This window comes from Sander lucioperca, chromosome 7 (assembly GCF_008315115.2).
Source record: "Sander lucioperca isolate FBNREF2018 chromosome 7, SLUC_FBN_1.2, whole genome shotgun sequence".
Classification (NCBI taxonomy): domain Eukaryota; kingdom Metazoa; phylum Chordata; class Actinopteri; order Perciformes; family Percidae; genus Sander; species Sander lucioperca.
In genome coordinates this window covers 33,297,348-33,320,792 of record NC_050179.1, presented here as the reverse complement: position 1 = coordinate 33,320,792, position 23,445 = coordinate 33,297,348, and the positions used below count along the sequence as shown (strand labels likewise).

Here is a 23,445-nt window from a genome sequence, read left to right as displayed (position 1 = left end):
TAAGACACCTCTCCTGACGTATGGCATGTCCTGCACAGGAGAAAACTCCAGATGGTGTCCAAGAGGCCTGTACACACAGGCAAGGGCGTAAATCCCAGGGGGGTTGGGGGGGTCAGGACCCCCCCTTTCTAAGGGTTGTCCCCCCCTAGAAATATCATTAAAACAATGCTGTGCATTGTAAATAACATAATCATGTATACTTAAAATATCTGTGTAAGTAGTAAAACAATACGAACCCCAAAAATGCTTTTTAAGTTTAGAAACATTTTGAGTCCCCCCTCCTTTGCCTCACAGTGGTTTGGTCCACATGCTGTATGTTAGGAATCGGATCTGCTCTAGAGCTGTAATCGGGCCTTAAAAGTTCGGCCCGACAAGGCCCGAGCCCGACCAGTACATTTTGATTGACAGATTTTTAAAAGCCCGAACCCGTTCACAGCCCGACTGTACAAAAGGCCGTCTATCAGCTGTGATTAGAGTGCATGTCGGAAAATAGCTCTTCACACCGCGAGCGGGCACACGCACCACTCGGCGGAAAAGGGAGAGAAAGAAAAAAGAGACTGCGCCGCACGCACACAGCTGTTTTCCGTCAAGAATGAGTAATTTATACATTTTTTAACATAATTTATTCATGACTAACGGAGGCTATCGGCCAGTTGGAAGTTGGAACAAAGAAATAAAATAAGTCCTCCAGAAGCCAGCCTCCGTTTCACCTCCTCAGCATCCATTTACACGCTAATCGAAACGCATCACCTGACCGCTCGTTTACTGTGCAACCAGGAGCGCAAGCCCGAGCCCGGCCCGAGCCCGTGTAACATGATAGAAATGAAGACCGAACCCGTCGGGTCCCGTCGGGTTCGGGCAAAGATCTTCAGCCCTAATCTGCTCGACTCACAATCACATCGGTAGTGGCAGGAACGTAGTAAGTAGGCGGTTCAAGGCTCTTTTATTCACATTAAACATCGGATGAAGTTGTTCTTTTCTCAAATAGAAATGATGCTGAGTAATTAATGAATTAGTCATGACAAAAAGGTTCGCTATGTTAGTGTAATATAATGTAACGTTAGCTAGCTTGTTTAATAGCTTGTTGGATAGAAATGCACCCACTAACGTTACCACGGCGATAAGGCTAACGTTATGTGTGTGAACTGATATTAGGGTTAATATTGAAGATCTACAGTTGTGTTTGAAGTGGCTGATCAGTGGGTTTGCTGCAGTTAAATATATATCCTCTGTCCCAGACGAAACCTAATATTTATGCGGAGGACGCAAGATCATTTTATAATTACAATATGACCGTGTGGTGAACCTATGAAACTAACTCATATTTGATGAGCTTTACCAGTGGCTCACTAATTTACATTATGATCAGCTAATTTAACAAGTGTACAAAAGTATTGTATTTCTTTTATATGGGGACACTTTTTCAAAATAAGTCATTATGTTTTAAGGTATTTTTGTGGCTTGTGTACACATGTCCTCTAAGAGTATAATTGTGGCTGTATTATTTGTGTCCCCTTCAAAAATTGCTCTTCAGAAATTTTATGTTTATTGTCCCCCCCTACTGTTAGTTCAGATTTACGCCCATGCACACAGGTATGAGTTTGAAAGGTCAGACAATTTGGGGAGGCTGTCCCGCCTCCCCCACCACCAGGCTACAGGGTCTTGTCCTGAACGATAGACTAGCAGAGCAAGTGTAATATGTTTACTAGTGATCACGTGCAGTGAATGGTTAATATGCTTTTACGTCTGTTTTGGTGAGCCCAGAGGGAAAATATGGCATTTTAAAAGTAGCCTACATTTACGATAGCTAGCTAACGGTAGACTACAGAGGAAGTGTGATATTTTTACGTCTGTTTCGGAGCGTGTACAAAAAGCCGTCTATCAGCAGTGATTGTAGAGTGCATGTCCGAGAATAGCGCGGACACGCGCTTCACACTGCGAGCGGGCACATGCGCCACTCGACGGAAAAGGGAGAAAGAAAAAAGAGTCTGCCGCTGTCTGGAGCGACAGAGGGAAAATATTTCAGTCGGAACCAAAATGAGGAACCGAAATTTGCGTCCCATAGTGGAACCGGGTTTCGGTACCCAACCCTATTTAGGGATGTGCATTGCCATCTAGCTTAGGCTATAAATGCTTTGGTGTGTGGAATAGGTCTATGCTACATACTTGTCCCTATACAAATAAAGAAAGAAAGAAAAGAAAGAAAGAAAGATTCTCTTATTTAAGCCTCACAAGATTCTTTCACAGAATGGTTCAAGTCACAGAATGGTTACAGGTTAAATCGCTCCTAGGAAAAAGCTTTCTAACTTCAGACATCTATAATAATTTGATGCCTGACCTGTCTAGAACTCTTCAGGTCAGTTTCAGTCTGAGATTCAAACCACTGTGTCACTTTTACAGCTTTTCCTCACACAATTTAAAAAATCAGATGTCATGTCCAAATTAGGATTGTCATCATTCGTGCAGTGTGCCCCTGGTTTAAATCTGAAACACAGAAGAACACAACGAATCTGAACAGTAGCAGCAGAAAAAAAAGACAGTGACAGTGAATCGCTCCACCTGTCCCCAAGTTCTCCCCACAGACACGATAATGAGCGAAATCCTCCATCTGGCAGCTCGCTACAGCAAACTCAACCCAAAAACTGTTTGTGTGTCTGAATGTGCTAAATTTAATTCTGCTCTAATTAGTTTTGTGTCGAGAGGCTGCAGAGCAGGCTGCGCTGTGCCTGTGCTGATCAGAAACTAATCAATTTCAGTAAGATGGTTTGAGACAGTCCTGTCTCCTGAAAATAAAAATACTTGTTACATGTGTATAAGGCAGATTACAAGACATTGTAGTTTTAAGAATGCACAAGCAGTTTGGACGCAATTACTGAAGAGCAGCTAGCGGTTAGCCCTGTGACTTATTGCAGCTCTCCAGAAGTCGAAGGAGGATAGTATTGAGTTTAAGCTAATGCTAGCGGCAAGCTCCTTATTGGATTTGGGGAAGTTTACATTTCAGCAACCTCAGCAAACGTTACCAGAGATAACATAATGTTAGTCACACATCACAAGACTAATGTTAACATCTAGCTAGCTAGAGCTGATTAAATCTGACAGAAACACTTTAACGGTTAGCAGTCCCCAGATCAAATGAAAATTTGATGCTGCTTTCGTCAACTACTATCTGAAATAAGACAGCAAGCATGTCCATCTCACAAAATCTAAGAGTAATGGAGGCTTACTGGGATTAGTAACTGTAAAGCCTCAACCTTATTTGTTATTTCTGCATATCAGGAAACTTACAGCACTCTTGCTCGGATCATACCCATTTTTTTAAAAATCTGGACGCAAACAGACAGACAATTTGGCAATATTCCAAATGTAATGTCATGTAAACAGCATATTCTGTTTGGATACATAATTTAAGGCCTTTTCCGAATTTAGCATTATTCGATTCAGATGGTTAAGTGTTAAGTGTTTTGTTGTCTTTTTTTTTCTTTTGAATTTCTAACTAGAACTGAATGGCATCACTGTAAATTTTTTCTAGATAACGGTATTATTCTGGTTTTAGAAGCATTCTTTGGACATGTATACAGTGCATAATGAATATGCGTCTCAATTGGGGTTTTTACCGCAGTTTGTGACAGTTTACGGCTTTTTGCCTGTTTATGGTCAGCTCTGTTGCTATGGTTGTTGGACACAAACCAAGCAGACAACAGTTTGCAGGGCTGCGGTAGAGATGCATGTCCAAAAGAAAAGAAGGAGAAACACAGCTACTTTTAAACATTATGAAAGACTTGGGTATCAACAGGTTTTTGGATATGCTCATGCTCAAACATCGCAACACCGACCTTTTCAAGAACATTGTTGAAGGAATGAAAAAGGGAGGCTGTGTTCGCACAGTCCAACAAGGACGCCACCGGTGGAAAATCCTGTTTAGCACAACTGCATGTAAACGGGAATATTAGTGGCTTTCATTAGCCATGTTAACAGCTTAGTCGGAATATTGTCCTTTTTTGGAATAAGGGCAAAAACTGGAATATTAAGGGCATGTAAACGTAGTCAGTGTAACACAAAAACATACAGTATGTGTGTGAGTACATGTAGATGCTGCTGACAGTGTGTGTTTCCATTTATAAACTCTGCTGGAGGGCTGAACATTACATAAAACATGACAATACATTATTTATCAGAGAAGCACACTCACCCGCTCTGCCGATTGTGCTGTGCCAAAGAAGATGGGGATGAAGGCGAGCCAGATGATGCATGTTGTGTACATAGTAAATCCAATGGGTTTGGCCTCATTGAAGGTCTCTGGCACGCCACGCGTCTTTATGGCGTACACAGTGCATGTGACCATCAAGAGGATGCTGTATCCCAGCGAGCAGATGAGCGACAGGTCGGAGATGTCACACTTGAGGACGCCACGAGCATTCCCGGGATCCTGCGTGCGCTGCTCACCGTAGTCCACAAAGGTGTGCGGCGGGTCGGCGGCGAACCACACGAGGACACCCAGCAGCTGAACTGAGATGAGCGAGAAGGTGATGGCCAGCTGGGACGCTGGTGAGATGAAGCGTGGTGCCGTCACCGCCTTCTTGCCCTGCTCGAAGATGCGGTGGATGCGATTGGTCTTGGTGAGCAGCGCAGCGTTGCTGAAGCACATGCCGAGGCCCAGGAAGATGCGGCGGAAGGAGCAGACGACCACATCGGGAGCAGCAATCATGGGGAAGGTGATGATGTAACACAGAAAGATGCCCGTCAGCAGCACGTAGCTCATCTCCCGGCCTGAGGCGCGAACAATGGGGGTGTCGTTGTAGCGGACGAAGGTGACGATGACAAAGATGGTGGCGATGATGCCCAGGATGGAGATGAAGACGGGCAACAGCGCCCAGGGCGAGTGCCACTCCAGCTTGATGATGGGGATGGGCTGGCAGCCTGTGTGGTTCTGGTCGGGCCTCTTCTCGTATGGGCAGAGCTCGCAGGTGAACTCGCTGGCCTGGAAGTGGTATCCCTCGCAGCGCTCACAGTGCCAGCAGCACGGGACGCCTTTCACCACCTTCTTCCTCTCGCCTGTCCGGCAGGGCAGGCTGCACACTGAGGCCGGCAGGGAGGAGTCGCCGGTGGTCCACTGCAGGGCCTCCATCTGAGGGGAGGGAGGAGGAGGAACCAGGGTGGTCAACATTCGTCGAGAAGCTGAACAGCTCATTTAACCTGGGCTATCAGGATATGTATGTTGCAGGGATGTCACATAAGCGTATAAATTGTTAAATGACTTTAAAAACAAAAGAAAAAAACTAAACGGAAATTGAATCCTACAGAATTGTATTGAAATCACAATAATGACAAAGACTTTTGGCTTTTGGAAATTGTTCTCCCAAGTCTTGGCAATCAGGACAATAGCATGGAGGACAGGATAGTTGAAACAGCGCACTTCTCTGCTTCTAAACAAACAAAAAAGTATCTACACTGTATTGATCTGGAGATATTAAGTATGACATAAAACAAGAACATCGACGACGTCAGTGAGCTCAGAGGGTTAACCAGCGCTGTAAATACAAGTTCAAAGTACAGTACATCCAACTGTGGGTAACAATAGAAATAGTAATGATGACAGGCTCTGTTAACTGACTGTTAAAGCTAACCGAACCACGACTACAAACACACTCTAAAGCATAGAGGGGAATTTACACAGACAATTTTTGTTCATTGGTCAGTGGACAGAATGTACTCCCAGGCACCATCCTCACTAAACCGTCCTGAAATACAATCTAAGCCGTCCTGAAATAAATGCGGACCTTCCCAAAATTAAAATCCTTGTTTTTCTACATTATCATTAGTTAGAATAATTCAAAGTGACCTTTAACATAAATAAAACATCATAAAAATGATTAGATGAATAATCATCAACCTTTTGGGCGAGTTGGTAACAACAGGACTGATCTTTCTTAAGAAGAAGTTGGTCCTTTTGAGGGCCCTATGCAAAAGCAAAACAAGTTTTCCACAGGGCCTCCAAAAAGCTAGAAACTGCCCTGCTAGCTGGTGTTGGAGGAGCTGCTGGTCAATATGCACCTGTCATGGGGAGATGCGTAGCATGTTGCCAAGGATTAATTGCGATGGAGAGATCTATTTGCAACCTTCTATCCCATAGGGGATGGAAAAGAGAAGGTAAGTAACGTTAAGTGTTAACGTCAGTGACATGATTTGAGCTATTTATAACCATGTTGGCCCCAATTCCATCTCCCACAGAATTATCTTTAGTACCAACTCCATTATTAGGCTTTATACATGTTAAAATCATAATCACTTCAATGATGACTTGGTACACTCTGGTCAACTTCACTGTTTGACAGATGCTGACAAAATAAAAAATTGAAATTATTGGCACTTACGTTTAGATGCAGCTGATTGGTCCAGTGTCCGATGACCTTATACTCTGCCGTTGACACGTTGTTGATCTGATACTGGAAGATGTCGTAGCGTCCGGGAGCATCGCCGTTCTCGTTGAAGGTGACCGGAGTCCCTGCACTTCCTGCAGAAACACAAAGAAAACAACAGACTCAGACGTTGTTGCCAAAGATTTATTTAGGTGTCTCTATTAGCTGGGACAGAAACTTTCCATCATTTTGTTATAATCATATGATTAAGCTTGTGAGCAGCAGCTTCTTGATGCTAACTGCTTTTGTGCTGTGGAAGAGCACATCCTGCTATTCCATGTGTGTCTGAACTACTTTATCCTGGCAGGGCAGCTGGATTCTCACAATATCACGAGATAACGCGACAATTGCAGGATCTCATATTGTACGGGAAAAAAACAATCTGGTCAGGCTTCAAGTAATGCATCTGTGTCTGAACTACCAGCTTACCGAACCAATCAGCATCCGGTGAGGAGCTACTGGCAGTTACGTGCGTGGTTTAGGTGTGTGTGGACGGGTGCGACTCTTCGTTCAGAACAACATGGTGGATGTGATAGGTGGATGGTTCATCCCATCACCTGCCAGGTATTCTTTGAAAGTGCCTGCTCTTTTCCAAACAGTTTCCAACGACGGCTTCTCAGATGGTTCTATGTTATCAAACCATCTGGCGCGTCAGGTTATTATCCAACATCACTCACTGGCAAGTGTGGCAAATGACGACGCAGGTTTGACTCATCTTTTCACAGTTTTCTTGCCGGCTCGTCACCAAAACAACCACATAAACCTCTTGTTGCCATATTGGCAAAATCAATCCTGCCAAGTTAAAATCGCATGCTGTTTGACACTGTTCACACTTAGCCTGCAGATTGATAATATTTTAGAAAAAAACATCTGGAACTGCTTTCAGTCAGTCTCAAAAGTTCTCATAATTTCTCTTAAGCAGTGGAGTAAAAACTGCAATTTACTGTAGTAACACGTAAAATAATGATATTCAGAGCTTTTACACCCTTATATTATCCTGTAAAGTGGTTTGTCACCTGAATAACTTCACAGAATAAGGTCCTATATCTGTCTGTCTGGACAGTCTCACAGTCTGGACGCTCAAAGCGAGTTTGTTTCCTTCTGAGAGAGAAGTTTTATGATCAAATCCTGAAACTAACCGGAATCAAATATTTTAGTAACTTTTTAAAGGGACACAAAATATTAGTGCTCAGACAATTTTACAGATCCAGAGAACCTTAAAGCACTCTGTAAGAAATCTACTAAAAACATGTAGTTCAGTGTTCATCCAACCCTGTCACTTAGAAATGACATTTATATCTTACAGATTAAAGTTTTGAGGAAAATGTTTATGTCTTCTGTATTATTCATTTTGTATTAACACATTTTCGCGGGAAAGGTACATTTGAGGTCCTCTGCTAAGCTGCACCCCCCCGGGACCTGACCCGGGATATACGGATGAAGATGTATGGGTACGATGTATGACGCAACGAATTGACGCATCTGGCAATTCAAAAGTTGTTGGTACTAGGGGTGTGACGAGACACTCAGCTCACAAGACGAGATTGGATTCACGAGAATGAGACAAGACAAGATTTTAACACTATTGTAAAGAAAACTTCAATAGAGCTCAACAGTGTGGTTCCGGAAGTAAAAATGTCACTGATTTTCTCTATAAGGATTTAAATTAGAGGTCCAAGCCAGATGTATTATAAGACCAGCCAGGTCAGACTCTGTCTACTTGCGACAGCTCTGCACTTGTGACTGATATGGAATGGAATGGAATGGAAATTGATTTATTTGAAACAGGGACAATGCACAAATAAACATTAAACTTGTTAAACAAGAGAATATGTCTTGGGCCAGGTTATAGCAACAATTGCTAATTTCCACCTGTAGTCCCTGGGCAGGTATGACAAAGATATCGCGAGACAATTTTTACCTCGACGAGAAGTCTAATCACATTTTAATCTGTGATCTCGTCACACCTCTAGTTTATACTGATTGTGTCTGCAATTCACTAACAATGTATTTAATTAGTTTTCCTTTAATACCATCTGCACCTTGTCCCTTTATACATCTTGGGCAGATTGGATAGCTGTCTGAGCTCCAAGAAGCAAAGTGTAAATGCTTCCAAGAAGCATTCAAGATTGTTAAAACTACTTAGGGAGCTGGTTCGAGACACAATATATAATCAGTATGCATAGTCTGTTTCCTCCGTCACGCCTGCGACACAATTAAGGCTTCAAATTTTAAAATCCAAATTGTTGTTTTGAACATTGCAAAGAACACACAGATGTTCAGTGAATCCTCCTAAAACTTCATGTTTTGTTTTCAGATTCGTCCAGCTGCTGTTTTCACTGTATTGTGTTTTTATCGTACAGCAGTGCTGTACTCCTCGCCGAGAGGAAGAGGAGCAGATTGGAGCAGAACAAATAATTAAAAATAAAACAGATTTATAATGAAGTGAGTGGGCGCCAGTTTGATTCTATCCTGCCCCGATTTCCTTCTTCAACATGAATAAAAGCATCACAAATCACATCAGCGTGGCGATGAATCACCAAAACTGGCCTCAGGATGTAAACCCCCCCCCTCCCCCAACCACCATTACCACCTCTTCCTCTTTATCCACCCCCACTATCAGTTGATACAGAATTAACATCCTCGCTCCACATTATTTCCAAATATGGTAATCATGATAAATCTGTGGTGACACATGCTGCAGCTTTGTCATTAAACACAATAAGACAAACCACAATCAAACAATCTGTTCTGTCAAATAAAAAACAAGTCGAATCTAGGAAAAGAGCTCATCAAGTCTCCAAAAGGACCATAGTGCTGGTTCACGTATTTAATCTCAATTGTTTTAAACAACACATACTTTACCAGGCTGTTCTCATGAACCATTTGTACATATAGCTACGAAAAGTAAAGCACTGTAATTTGTATGTATTGCACATATTTATTGCAGTGAATGGATGGGTCATAAACCACAACGCTTTTAAGCCAGGGAGCAGAATTCGCTTCCAGGGGGAAACAAAATACTGTCACCAAGGAAACGCGTGTTTGTTTCTTCTGTATTGTTTTAATCCGAACCACGATCTTTTTCCTAACTTAACTAGTCGTTTTGGTGCCAAAACGTAACTGTCGTCGGGTAAACTCAACTGAAAGAACCTGAAAGGACCGTCATTTTGCGGTACCCTGTACCCAGCTCACAGTGGTCTTTGTCGGCTAAACTCAACTAGCAACGGACACTAATCGGACCACCATCTCGCGGTGCTGTGTGGCCGGCTACCAGTAACCAATTGTCAGCTCATCTCAACTACCAAAGGCTGCCGACAGCTTACTGAGCTCTGTAGCAGGCGTCACGTGACCAGCCTGCGGTAGCCTAATTTCGTAAGATATCATACGAATTGGTGTGCCTTAATTTTCCGATCCTGTTCATGAGAATGCGTTGACTTTACAGACAGTAACTTCTAACTAAGACCACGTTATGCTGAGGATAATGGATAATGTGTGTATATTTAGATCAGAAGTTTTCAAACTGTGAGGCTAAAAAGAGCCAACTTTTCTTCTCAGGAGTAAGTGGAGACCAATTCAGAGCTAAAATATAGTGAATATTGGACTTAGACTTAACACGTCTCCAATGAGACGATCATGTTGTGGTAGGAAGCTGTTTGCTAACACTTTATAAGGTATGTCAGATGTTTTCAGCTTGTTTTGCTGCACCAAGTGGCCAAAAATCAATCAAAGCAGGTTCAATTTATGAACCCAGAGTTTTGGTAGGTTTTCCATGGGTCAGGTCCTACCCTGACTTGGGTCTCAGGTTGGGTCTTGGATATTAGTAACCAAGTGGACTCAAAGACCTTTCGTAAGAATGTTGTGGAAATTGGTTGGATTCGTCATCTGAGAGCTATGAATATCCATAACAGATTTCGTTGAAATCAGTCCAATAGTTGTTGAGATATCTTACTCCAAAGTGTTGGTCTGATGGACGCACATTGCCATTCTTACGCCAAGAACAGACTGCCAGCAAAGCGCCGCATAGATTCGTGCCTGATCGGGCATCTGGCTATTCACACTAGACGTGCATTTCTCTGCCACGGTCACAGAGCGATTCTTCTCCTCTCCACTCTACAAAACGTCTTTCTCTCTCTCTCTCTCTCTCTCTCTCTCTCTCTCTCTCTCTCTCTCTCTTGCTCCTTGTGTGTGTTTGGTAGTCATCCAATAACAACCCCCACCAACTCCAGCCAGGCCACTCCAATCTGTGTGTGTGTGTGTGTGTGTGTGTGTGAGAGTGTGTGTGTGAGAGTGTGTGCATGTGTGTGTGTCTGTCTGTCTGTCTCTGGTGTGTGCCTGATTGCCTGTCTCGCTCTAGACACAGCTGAAAAGTCAAGACAGCCAAAATCACCATAAACCTGGCTGCTTTATTTTGGTCTGGCGTTGTCCTTATACAAAGGATCTATGATGTCTATTATGTTTTTCCACCTCCAAGATGAATCTCTCGTCCTCCATGGTGTTGTAAAGGAGACGTGCACGATACTGGGGGGGTTTCTTTTGGTAAACTGACTGGATGCTCTCGCTGTTTCACTTCCTGCCCTGCTGTCTGATGCCCCGCGACTCACGTGAAAATAGACCTGCCGTGTACTGTATATTTAGCGGAATGGAGTGAAGATCTGCTTCACGCATGCTTTTGTGACGCGCGTGACGCCAGTGGTGGAATATCAAGCATTGACTTAAATGGCCGCGATTGCTTGCAGAGTGTCGTGGCGCCTCCGGAATGCAGCGCAGATGCCCCTGGTGGAAAATGGGGGTTAGGATCAGCTGTGATGGTACATGTCCATATACGCGTTGTTTTTACTGAAGGGATCGCCCTGCTTCCCAGCATTGCACGCTAGTGGGCTTGCCACCAGTTTCTCTTCACTGACCAGCGAAGACAACAGTCCACACCCTCCTACAACCGCGATGGCTGCACCTGATTGGAGGAACACGTCACGTGGGTCTGTCTGCTCCCGGATTTTAAAACCAACCATAATGGCGGCTCGTTTGGAATACGATCTCTTATTAAACAAAACTAGTTCACCGAGCCAGAAATAGGCCATGCAGTCGCTGAATCTGTCTTCGTTTCAGATCGACAACGGTCGGTTTAAAAGATTTTCGTCAGCTTTTGAAAGGCGTCGAGCTGACTCCGTCGAGTTGCCCGCTCCTCATTTGCATTTAGTTGAATCCAGGCAACTTCAGGCAAATGAGGAGCGGGCAACTTGACGCCCCGCTTCTCCAAAGTCCTCGCAACGCTACCAGTATGCATGCATGTACTTCCATTCCACTGAACCATAAATACTCAAGGTGATGAGTGAAGTTCTTACGAGCTGTGAACTTTATTTCCAGACTGTCTGATACCTTGCTGCCGCCAGTGCTGTCACAGCTGCAGTTTGTTATCGAATCAGAGCAGAAAGAGGCCTGATGCTCCATTAATCCACTTGTTTGAACTGAATGGATCCGACAGCAGCAGCAGCTCGTCTTCACTGCGCAGGAAGTGTGTGTCGCCCTGAAACACAGCGGAGCGAGGCCTCAGAGTTTTATTGAAGCGGTCCTCCTGTATCGATTGTTTCCGTGAGACCTTGGCGGTCGGTCGGCGTGGGCGTTCACAGCTGCAGCCTGGCAGCTGGTCCATTCATCTGTGTGATAGCCCGCACACACTCTGCTCTCACCTCTGCATCCTCGCTCTGACTGCAACTTATTCAGGTTCCTGCACTCCTCGTTCAGCTGTTTAGTTGTTCGGTCAATTTATGATTCCACAACCGATTACCTTAACGTTTTAGTCATTCCCTTCAAATGTCTCGATCTCCCATGAACAGTGAAATATTTTATTTTCATTCAAGCTCACAAATCTGAGAAAAGCTGCTTTCACCAGATTGTTGCTATGGCAGAATTCTATTCACAGTATAATTCACAGTAGGTGGCTGCTGAGGGTAGATTTTGTGAAAAAAAACAGTGTTTAAAAGCAAAGCAGAGGAATTTCCTAAAATGTTGAACTGCTCCTTTAATCGAGAGGTTCACACAGTGCAGGAACAAAAAGATGTTCTCTCTCTCTGGCTGTTTCCTCTTCCTGCTTTGTTCAGCAGTTTATAAAAAGCTGCATATTTGAAGTGAAGACACAGCGGGAGATGAAAGCTCCTCACATATTCATCACTCCACTCACCTACAGTATTCCCCTCCTCCCTCCTCCTCCCTCTCATCCCTCCATCAAGGATCTGACTGTAAAGGGTTTCTCTTCCTGCAGCTCCACAGGGGCAGTCACGCTGCGTCCCTCTTAAAAATGGCACCAACAGGCTTTTATCGCCTCTTAGAAAGCATCTGCTGTCCAAATGAATCAAGGGGGAATCTCCCTGACATCCCCCCCCCCCTTCCTTTCCTCCCCCTCCCTCGCTCTGCTAATTGTTGTTCAAACAGGACGTTACAATAGGACAGCTCTAGTAAAGCGAGTGCTAACATTAGCACAAGCGTCTCGATTAGCCTCTCGACGCTCTAAAAATAAGCACACGGGCAGGGAGCACACGGGTGAGCTAGCGATAAGCCCCCCGGCCGCCACCGCCACAGAGCCCTCGCTTCGCCCTGGATTCGCTGCATTTCATACACGGAATTATGGGTAACCCCGCTGCCCCGCGCTCAGAGAAGTGAAGCATAAAAAAAACAGAGGAGCAGCTCGAGTTTGATTTATGTCAACGTTTGATGTATGTGAAGGTTTAACCGAGCATGCTGTTCACAGATTCATGGAGGGAAAGCCCCAAAAGCAGCGTGACATGAGTGTGTGTGTGAGTGAGTGTGTGTGTGTGTGTGCGCGTGTGTAAAGGCCTTAATAAGCTCAATCAGGCACAAGCCACACATGAGCCGCATGCTGAGCCAGGATTCAGTCACGATGCATGTGTGCTGCTGCAGAAGCAGCAACCTGGAGCTTCACCGAGGAGATGTTCCCTGAGGCTGCACATTAACTCGTTATCATCATCTTCAGTTCAGCCCAGAGTGCATAAAATTAAAGAATTAAGCCGATCTTTGGCCATCCGGAGTCAAATTAAATCCTCTAGGTCAGGGATCTTCAACAGGGGGTCCAGGGGCCCCTAGGGAGTCCTCAGAGTCAATGCAGGGGGGTCTCCAAAGTATCGTTTTTTCAAAAATTAAAATGTCTTAACATGAATCCAACATATTATTAGTAAATATAACTCCCCACTGCTTACTGGCCTATAGGTAAGGTAGCCACCCACAGATACAGTTCATCAGGATTTACAGTGCCACATGTATGTTTACCATTAAAACATGATTTATAAAACCAAGCCAACAATTATTAGGCTATTTGAATAGCTTAGGATTCTATGCAAAAAGGTATGTATAAAGGCTTTAGGCTGCCTTACAAGTTATTGTAGACCCAGTTTAATATGCAACTTCATTTTATACAACATATAGTAGGGGGTCCCTGCTCCGTCTCTCTTTCAGTTAAGGGGTCCTTGGCTGAGACCCCTGCTCTAGGTACTGAGGAGTAGACAAGCATCCTCTCAGATAATATTAGGAATGTTTGGTTCATAACTGAACTGATAAATAACGACTTGTTGTTTCAGCACTGATGTAAAATCTTTTTCAGACAGCAAACGTCCAACAATGTGCAACTCTCATTGGTACACAATAAGTCATCAAAGGAATAATGGAGATTTTTGTGTTCTTTTGAATTTAATTCTCCGTTCATTTTTGCATTTTGTGTTTCCATTTTGTCGAATGTTTTCTGACATTAGGCCTAAAGGCTAAAACAACTCATTCCGTATTAAATGAGAATGTACGTTGCCAGTTTATGCCCTCCAGAGCGACAGATATTAGCTGCTGTTTTATGATGAATGTTGTGTGTTGAATGAATGTTGTTTTTATGTTATATACGGATGTGTGCAACATAGTTTTCTTTCAAGCACCGCTGGGAGGGGCACTCGCTATTTCGTTGTATTCTTTGTAATATAATGACAATAAAGTCATATTATCTTATCATATCTGCTTTCTGATCTGACACCACTATTGGTTAAATAAAACCATATTCTGTGCTACACCTGCTCAAGCCCTTTCACCTCCTGGGTTTAACCCCCTCCTGCAATCAGTGCAGCCCCACTGACTGGTTATGTTACTATATTTGCAAAATCATGTACTCCTATGTACATTTTGGTAACACTTTACTTGAAGGTATCTACATAAGAGTGACATGACACTGTCATGAACACATGACACTGTCATGACACATGAACCCTAACTCTAACCCTAACCATAACTTGTGATGACAAAAACCGAATGGCACTTACTAAAAGAAGCGTTATGTCATAAACATTTATGACTTGTTTATATATATATAAACAATATTATATATTGTTTATGACACATTCATGACAGTGTCATGTCACTCTTATGTAGATACCTTCAAGTAAAGTGTAAGCTACATTTTTTATGCATTTTTACAGTGCCGGGAAGCAATTGATATTCATCCATTTCTGTAGGTGTTACCAAGCAACAGTAATGCCACTTTGACAGAACTAATGCCGATACTTGATGTTCAAGGCAATGGATTATACATGACTTAAGTTTTGTGTATCAAACTGGTGTGCAGATTTTGAAGACAGCTGTGAGAAGTTCTAACTTTTTAAAAAATGTCCTGAAAATCAAAAACTATAGTCCTCACAAAAATAGAAGGACAGGAGCACACAAATTGTCCTGAATTCCTCCTTAATAAGATTCCTCCTCTGGGCTTTAATCTAAAAGATGACTGACTAATCTTCCTGTCTCTGTCACGTTTCCTGTTTTTCCCCCACCCGTTTGCTTTAATTCACTGAACGAGGCAACTAACTGTTTAATGTTTAAAAACCACGACGTGCAGCGCCTCAAGCCTGGCTTCAACTGTGCACAGATTTACTGTTCCAGCCCTGCGGGTGAAACCCACTGCTGATTCAATGTTTAATGTCTCTCCCCCTCCTGCAGAAATAACATCCAGCAGCTCCTCGCATCCATCAGGCCTGACACAGAGAGATGAATCCTTCAGAGCTCAACACATCAGCCACAGAATCAGCTCAATCTCCTCCTCTCTCCTCTGTTTTATGTGTGTCCTCTGTGCAGAGCAGGTAGATAGAAAAATTATTCAAATTGAATCCCCCGTCCGCAGGTAGAAGGCTAGGAGGGAGGAAGGATATATATATATATATATATATATATATATATATATATATATATATAGATAAAACTGATACTGTCGAGATGTGGTCAGACACACAGTGACAAGGGGACATCTTCAAATGTCTTGTTTTGTTCAACAGTCAAAACCCCCAACAAATTACATTTACAATGATAAAAAACATAAAAATTAAAAGTACTTTGTGACGTCACAGAGACTATCCGTCCATGTTTTCTACCAAAACATTCTCACTGCCAGCGCGTCAAAAAGCAACGCTTGGTCAGATGCCCCTTTGGCGTTTGTTACTGATGCAAAAAGTCTCGTTTAGCGTCTAGCCCTTTGGCATCATTTATGGATGCGCTTGGTCGGGACTCTTGGCGTCACTTTTTGGCGCTCTGGGGTGGTGACGAATGTGTAACTGACATGCGGCACAAGAACGGGACAGTTAGGTTTAGGAAAAGATTGTGGGTGGGGTTACAAAATGAACGTTTCGGTGACACGCGGAACAAGAACATATTAAACTTACAATGGTAAAAAAAAAAGGTACAAATGAGAAATAATCTGTGACGTCACGGAGAGTCTCTGATTTCGAATCGTGAATAGCCAATTGTGTCAGACTTCAGAATCAGAATTGACTTCATTGTTATTGTAAGTACATACAACATTAAAAGTGCTACTCTATGGTGCAAACATAAAAGCACACAGATTAAACTAAGAACATACACACGTTTGATATTTAGCATTTTAAATCCTGTAGTGTGAACAGCAATGGAATATTGAGCAGAAACCCGCAATAGCCAATGAGAGCGAGCTGACGGGGAAGTGCCACCAACTGGATGTTGCGTACTTGTGTAGAACCGGAATATGGGGCGCCTGGTTAGCTCACCTGGTAGAGCGGGTTCACTCCTCGATGCAGCGGCCGCAGGTTTGACTCCGACCTGCGGCCCTTTGCTGCATGTCATTCCCCCTCTCTCTCCCCTTTCAAGTCTAAGCTGTCCTGACAAATAAAGGCCTAAAATGCCCCAAAAATTATCTTAAAAAAACAAAACAAAGAACAGGGACATGGCTGCCAACAGCACCAATACAACATTGGTTTCCTGAGCCAAGTGGACATTAGAAAAGGAAGATGAGCTTCATGGCGACAGTATGAATGTTTGTTTAATGTCTTGTGCAAAACGTACCACAACAGAACAGACGAGTAGAAGAGAAAAGTTGTGTTTTCCCCTTAACTTCTTCTGGAATATGAACTCCGCTCCCCTGCTTGAAAGCCCTGTGTTTTAGGACCCAACCATCCAGCACTCGGGACAAATGACTTGACTTGATCGTCAAAAGTTGTAATAAAACGGTCACATCAGTCGTTACATCTGTGGTCGCCAACGTTTTTGAAAACGAGTAAGATTTGAAAATCCTCTCGTGTGCACCAGGCATAAAGGAACACGCTCACCTTGAAAGAGAAAAGAAAAAGTTACATTCAACTTCAGCCTTCAGTAGGCGTGAAGAACACGTATTTGACAGAAATTCTCCTCGCAGAGTCATGAAAAAGAGAGATAAATGCCATCGTTCAGAAACCAGAGAGCGAAAATGAGCTTTATCAAAGCTTTTATGAAACCCACGGACGGCCTTGAGTCAACCAGAGAGAGAGGGTTCATCTCACATGCTGGAACATAGACACGACATGGCCGGGAGGGGGAGAAAACCAAATCACAAATATCCCTTTTTCTTCTCTTCCTCACGCATTTCCAAATCGTATTCAGAGGTCTCCAAGCTCGATACACTGACCTTATGTGTTTCAGCAACAACAACAAGGGCTTCTTTGTTCTCTCTCTGCTCTGGGATCAGCTGGCAGTGGTGGAATATAACCAAATAGTATTTACTCAAGTACATTTTTTGCTGATTTATACTGTACTTCTACTCCACAACAAATTTGGAAGCAAACATTGTACTTCTTCCTCCGCTACATGTATCTGACAACATTAGTTACCCTTGCAGTGTGTATTGAGAGGGAACCCTATTAACTGTTAACACCGCAGAACGGCATGCTGGGTACAGCTCGCTCTCCGTGACTTTAAATGTGTGCATGAAAAAAAATTACGTGAATGATTATTAGAATAGTCATTTCGACTAATTGTTTGAACTGTATTTGCATAAACTGTTGGATAGTTTGATTCATGATAAAACATATTTTATAAGCTCTTTGTATGTTTTGTATGCATATTGTAGACAACTAAAACATTTCAGCGATGTAACTTTTAGAATGAACGCTTTTGTTTCTGGGAAATAGCCTAGTCGCTAATAGATGGCTTGTAGCAAATGACAGGTATACTCTTGCTTTGCTAGGGGACACAACTACATCATGGCAAATGTATTGACACAAGGAAGCGCAGTGTCGAGTGTGAAGTTGTTTAGATGAGCGGTTCTCGAGAAAGAGAGAGCAAGCAGCAATACCGGAGTCCAAGCAATCGGAAAGGTTTCTGATAGGTTCGGTATTTGCGCATGCAGGTGTTCGAATGTATCTCATCTATTCTAAGGAGCTTCTATGAACGGGTCAGTTTTAAGGTGACATTGTCTCACAGAAATACCTAGCTTAGAATGTGTGAATCTATTATGAGTTTGGGTACAACCTTCACACAGAGGAATTAGAGCCTGGAATGTGAGACTCTATTAGAAGAATCTTCCATAAAAGGTGTAGTTTGAAAGCAACTATTATACTAAAATAGATAGCTTGGACTGTGTGAGGACAAAAAGAGTTTAAAAAGGATCCATTTTGATGTTCATGTTAGTCACCCTTGGGCAGATTTGTATGCTCACGTTTGTCTCATTGTCATGAGAGTTTGTTCACTGTTTGAATAAAGCTACATTTGATTTGAACTCATCGGACTGGTCGTCGTCTTTGAAGTCTTCCAACATCATTTCTGAGTTATCAACCGATAACAGTTTCCAACAGCACCGGCCACTGATAGAAATGATGCACAGCAGCCAAATAAAACATCCTAATGAACTGGAATTATCCTTTTAAAAATAACCCACAGCCAACACCAGAAGCCTTTATAGAAAAACACATACTTCCTCACATTCTGTTTGAAATGTGACAGTGGATCCGTAAAATTGATGTCTCAGCACATTCGAGGAGAAGTGTGAGATCTAATATTCCACAGCTGTGTGAGTGAAGTTTTGTGATTATTAAAGTTGTGTGAAAGCAGACAGATCATCAGACTGCAGCAGCTCCCATTGAGTTGAGAATAAGGAATCTGGAATTTAAAACGGGAGGAAATAAAAAAACCCGGCGACCATATTTGGAGTTTAATAACGAGCAGGAGGATTCCCCGATGATGGCGTCAGCGTTCACACTTCCTGCTGACGAAGGCCTCCGGCATGAGGAGGAAGGAGATGGAGAGGAAGGAGGAATGAAGGTAAGAAATAAAAGAAGTGTAAATGAGGGAGTGGTAAGTCTTCCTGCTGGTTTTTCTTCCTGCATCATATCGTCTTCTCTTCACCTGCGATTGCTCATCTTTTTTTCCCCCAATGTTTTTCACCTTGTGCGTTAGGGCTGGGACAATATGCTTTTCGATTCGATTCTTTCACGATACATGGGTGCCGATACAATTTGTGTTGCAATTTGTTTTTAATTTATTTCAAATAGAGGGGTGGCACAATTGTGTTTCGCCTAGAGTGGCAGAAATGCATGCACAGGTCTTGTAAATATATCTGCTAAATTTTCACCAACAATTGATTTAATTTGTCCTCCTTTAATACCCTCTTTACCTCGTCACTTTAAGCATCTTGGGGCGGATTGGTTAGCTATTTTATGGAATTATACTGAGCTCAAAGAAGCAAAGTGTAAATAAATACAATAAGATTGTTCAACTAGTTCAGGAGATGGTTTGAGACGCAATATATAGTCAGTAGGGCTGGGACAAAATGCTTGTCCCAATTAGATTCTTTCACGATACATGGGTACCAAATCGATTTGTATTGCCATTTTCATTTATTGCCATTTGATAGTATTGAGTATTGCAATTTTCTTTTCCTTCTTTAACAAAAAGTCGAATGATACACTTCTAGAGACAATATATCATGAGACATTTCTAAAAACTAATTGTTTTCTAAGAAGAATGGATTTTCTGCTTTGGATCTGATTGCTGGAAACGGATATGATGTAGTCAGCGGTACCGTATATACAGAAAATATTTTTCATTGGTAAAAAAATGTATGCATACAAATGCGATGCATAGGCCTACGTGAATCGATTTTAGTTCCCCACCCGTATCATGCGTCAACGTAAAACACATCACATCAGAGAAACTTCATGACTCCAGTCAATCGCCTCCTCGTTCCTGGCTGATCAAAATAAAATCAGAATATGACTCTCAGCTCACATAACCACATGTGCACGACATTGTGAAGAAGAAGAAATGGTTGTCAGAAGTGTGGAAATGCTTGATTCTCCCCAGAGAACTTGTTTAAACGTTAACAGAAAACGACATAGAGGTGTTGGCTGTTGAGGCGGTGATTGTTAAAAAACTCACAGCCAACCAAATGGCTCCATCACAAGTCATACAGACTTACGGCATTAAAATGTTCTCAACTTCACTGAGAGCAGTTGAAGAAGCTGTCTTGTACAAACAGTGGGATCTGTTGGCGTCTGGGCAGCTCCACATTTATTTTGGTGGTTCTTGCTTTTTATTATCTCTGTAGATATTTTTCATTTGTGAAAATAGCCTTTCACAAATAGCCTTGATTTCCCTTGTGTGCACATGTTGTGAATATAAAGACTAAATGGTCACATCATCCAGCAAAACTGCGGCGCAGACAGCCCAGAAAAAGAATGTGATGATTCTGATGTGGCTAATAAACAGATATTGATCAGAGCAATTACAGAATGTAAACCATGTGTGAGATTGATGCTGTAGTGTGTGGTCTGGTAGATTGTACAGAACATGGTGATCCATATCCAAACACAGTGCATCAGTGGTTCTATTGACCCGTCAGGACATCTCACCGAAACAGGGTAACACAATCTTTAATTTGTCCTTCGTACTGGCTTGAATAGAAAGGGAGAAGGAGTGAATATTGGCAGAGATTGATGATGGAGTTGAAGTTAATTAGCAGGTTTTAAACTGGCCTGAGTGGACAGATTTCCAATCAGGAAGAGGTGCGGCTGTGTTGCATTTTACACAGGTTTAAAAAATGTGCATAATACTAACATGAACAGGAATAGTTGAATTCCTATAAACATTTCAAGTTTCCTCTCCTGGAACCATCACCTTATCGTGGTGGAGAGGTTTGTGTGTCCCTATGAACCTGAGGGCTGTGTTGTCTGGAGCTTTGTGCTCCTGGTAGGGTCTCCCAAGGCAAAGTGGTCTCAGGTGAGGGGCCAGACAAAGAATGGTTCAAAAACCCTATGAGTGACCAAGGAAGAGATGGAGTGACCCTGCCCGGAGGAAGCCCGGGGCCCCCGTCTGGAGCCAGGCCCAAATGGAGGGCTCGTCAGCGAGCGTCTGGTGGCCGGGTTTGCCACGGAGCCCGGCCGGGCACAGCCCGAAAAAGCTACGTGGCATCCATCTCTCCATCCCATGGGTCCGCTGGGGTCGGGTGCGCTGCCACATGGGTGGCAGTGAAGGTCAGGGGCCTCGACGGACCAGACCCGGGCAGCAGACGCTGGCTCTGGGGACGTGGAATGTCACCTCTCTGTGGGGGAAGGAGCCGGAACTGGTGCGGGAGGTGGAGCGCTACCGGTTAGATCTGGTGGGGCTTACCTCTACGCACAGTCCCGGTTCTGGAACCATACTCCTGGATAGGGGTTGGACTCTTTTCTTCTCCGGAGTTGCCCAGGGTGTGAGGCGCCGGGCGGTGTGGGGATACTCACAAGCCCCGGCTGAGCGCCGCTACGTTGGAGTTTACCCCGGTGGACGAGAGGGTCGCCTCCCTACGCCTGCGGGTTGTGGGGGGGAAAACTCTGACTGTTGTTTGTGCATATGCACCAAACAAGAGTTCGGAGTATTCGGCCTTCTTGGAGACCTTGAGTGGAGTCCTATATGGGGCTCCAGTGGGGGACTCCATAGTTCTGCTGGGGGACTTCAACGCGCACGTGGGCAATGATGGAGACACATGGAGAGGCGTGATTGGGAGGAACGGCCTCCCTGATCTAAACCAGAGTGGTTGTTTGTTGTTGGACTTCTGTGCTAGTCATGGATTGTCTATAACGAACACCATGTTCGAACATAGGGATGCTCATAAGTGTACTTGGTACCAGAGCACCCTAGGCCAAAGGTCAATGATCGATTTTATAATCGTTTCATCTGATCTGAGGCCATATGTTTTGGACACTCGGGTGAAGAGAGGGGCAGAGCTGTCAACCGATCACTATCTGGTGGTGAGTTGGGTCAGGGGGTGGGGGAAGACTCTGGACAGACCTGGTAAGCCCAAACGGGTAGTGCGGGTAAATTGGGAACGTCTGGAGGAGGCCCCTGTCCGACAGACTTTCAACTCACACCTCCGGTGGAGCTTTTCGTGCATCCCTGTGGAGGCTGGGGGCATTGAACCCGAGTGGACAATGTTCAAAGTTTCCATTGCTGAAGCTGCGGCGAGGAGCTGTGGTCTTAGGTGCCTCAAGGGGCGGTAACCCACGAACACCGTGGTGGACACCGGTGGTCAGGGAAGCCGTCCGACTGAAGAAGGAGTCTTTCCGGGATATGTTATCCCAGAGGACTCCGGAGGCAGTGGCAAGGTACCGAAGGGCCCGAAGGGCTGCAGCCTCTGCCGTGAAAGAGGCAAAGCAGCGGGTGTGGGATAGGTTCGGAGAAGACATGGAGAAGGACTTTCGGTCGGCACCAAGATGCTTCTGGAAAACCGTTCGCCACCTCAGGAGGGGGAAGCGGGGAACCATCCAAGCTGTGTACAGTAAGGATGGGACGCTGTTGACCTCAACTGAGGAGGTAATAGGGCGGTGGAAGGAGCACTTTGAGGAACTCCTAAATCCGACTAATACGCCCTCTATGGTAGAGGCAGAGCTGGAGGATGATGGGGGATTGTCGTCAATTTCCCTGGTGGAAGTTGCTGAGGTAGTTAAACAACTCCACAGTGGCAAAGCCCCAGGGATTGATGAGATCCGTCCAGAAATGCTTAAAGCTCTGGGTGTGGAGGGGTTGTCTTGGTTGACACGCCTCTTCAACATTGCGTGGAAGTCTGGGACGTGCCTAAGGAGTGGCAGACCGGGGTGGTGGTTCCCCTTTTCAAAAAGGGGGACCAGAGGGTGTGTGCCAATTATAGGGGTATCACACTTCTCAGCCTCCCTGGTAAAGTCTTCTCCAAGGTGCTGGAAAGGAGGGTTCAGTCGATAGTCGAACCTCAGGTTGAAGAGGAACAATGCGGATTCCGTCCTGGTCGTGGAACAACGGACCAGATCTTTACTCTCGCAAGGATCCTGGAGGGAGCCTGGGAGTATGCCCAACCGGTCTACATGTGCTTTGTGGATCTGGAGAAGGCCTATGACCGGGTCCCCCGGGAGATACTGTGGGAGGTGCTGCAGGAGTATGGGGTGAGGGGGTCCCTTCTCAGGGCCATCCAATCTCTGTACAACCAAAGCGAGAGCTGTGTCCGGGTTCTCGGCAGTAAGTCGGACTCATTTCAGGTGAGAGTTGGCCTCCGCCAGGGCTGCGCTTTGTCACCAATCCTGTTTGTAGTATTTATGGATAGGATATCGAGGCGTAGTCGGGGTGGAGAGGGGTTGCAGTTCGGTGGGCTGGGGATCTCATCGCTGCTTTTTGCAGATGATGTGGTCCTGATGGCATCATCGGCCTGTGACCTTCAGCACTCACTGGATCGGTTTGCAGCCGAGTGTGAAGCGGCTGGGATGAG

The 23,445-nt window shown here is 44.2% G+C and overlaps 1 protein-coding gene across 3 annotated transcripts in view; it reads right to left on the bottom strand.

Annotated features, from left to right (window-relative positions):
* The window catches only part of LOC116036256 (metabotropic glutamate receptor 8-like), a 162,970-nt gene that overhangs the window by 21,750 nt on the left and 117,775 nt on the right, over positions 1-23,445 (bottom strand). For all 3 annotated transcript variants that reach the window (XM_031279733.2, XM_031279730.2, XM_031279731.2), the window contains exons 8-9: positions 6,372-6,511; positions 4,190-5,125 (exon numbers count right to left, since the gene is read on the bottom strand). In XM_031279733.2, the coding sequence (XP_031135593.1) occupies positions 4,190-5,125; positions 6,372-6,511 (1,076 nt within the window). The remainder of the gene's footprint in view (positions 1-4,189; positions 5,126-6,371; positions 6,512-23,445) is intronic.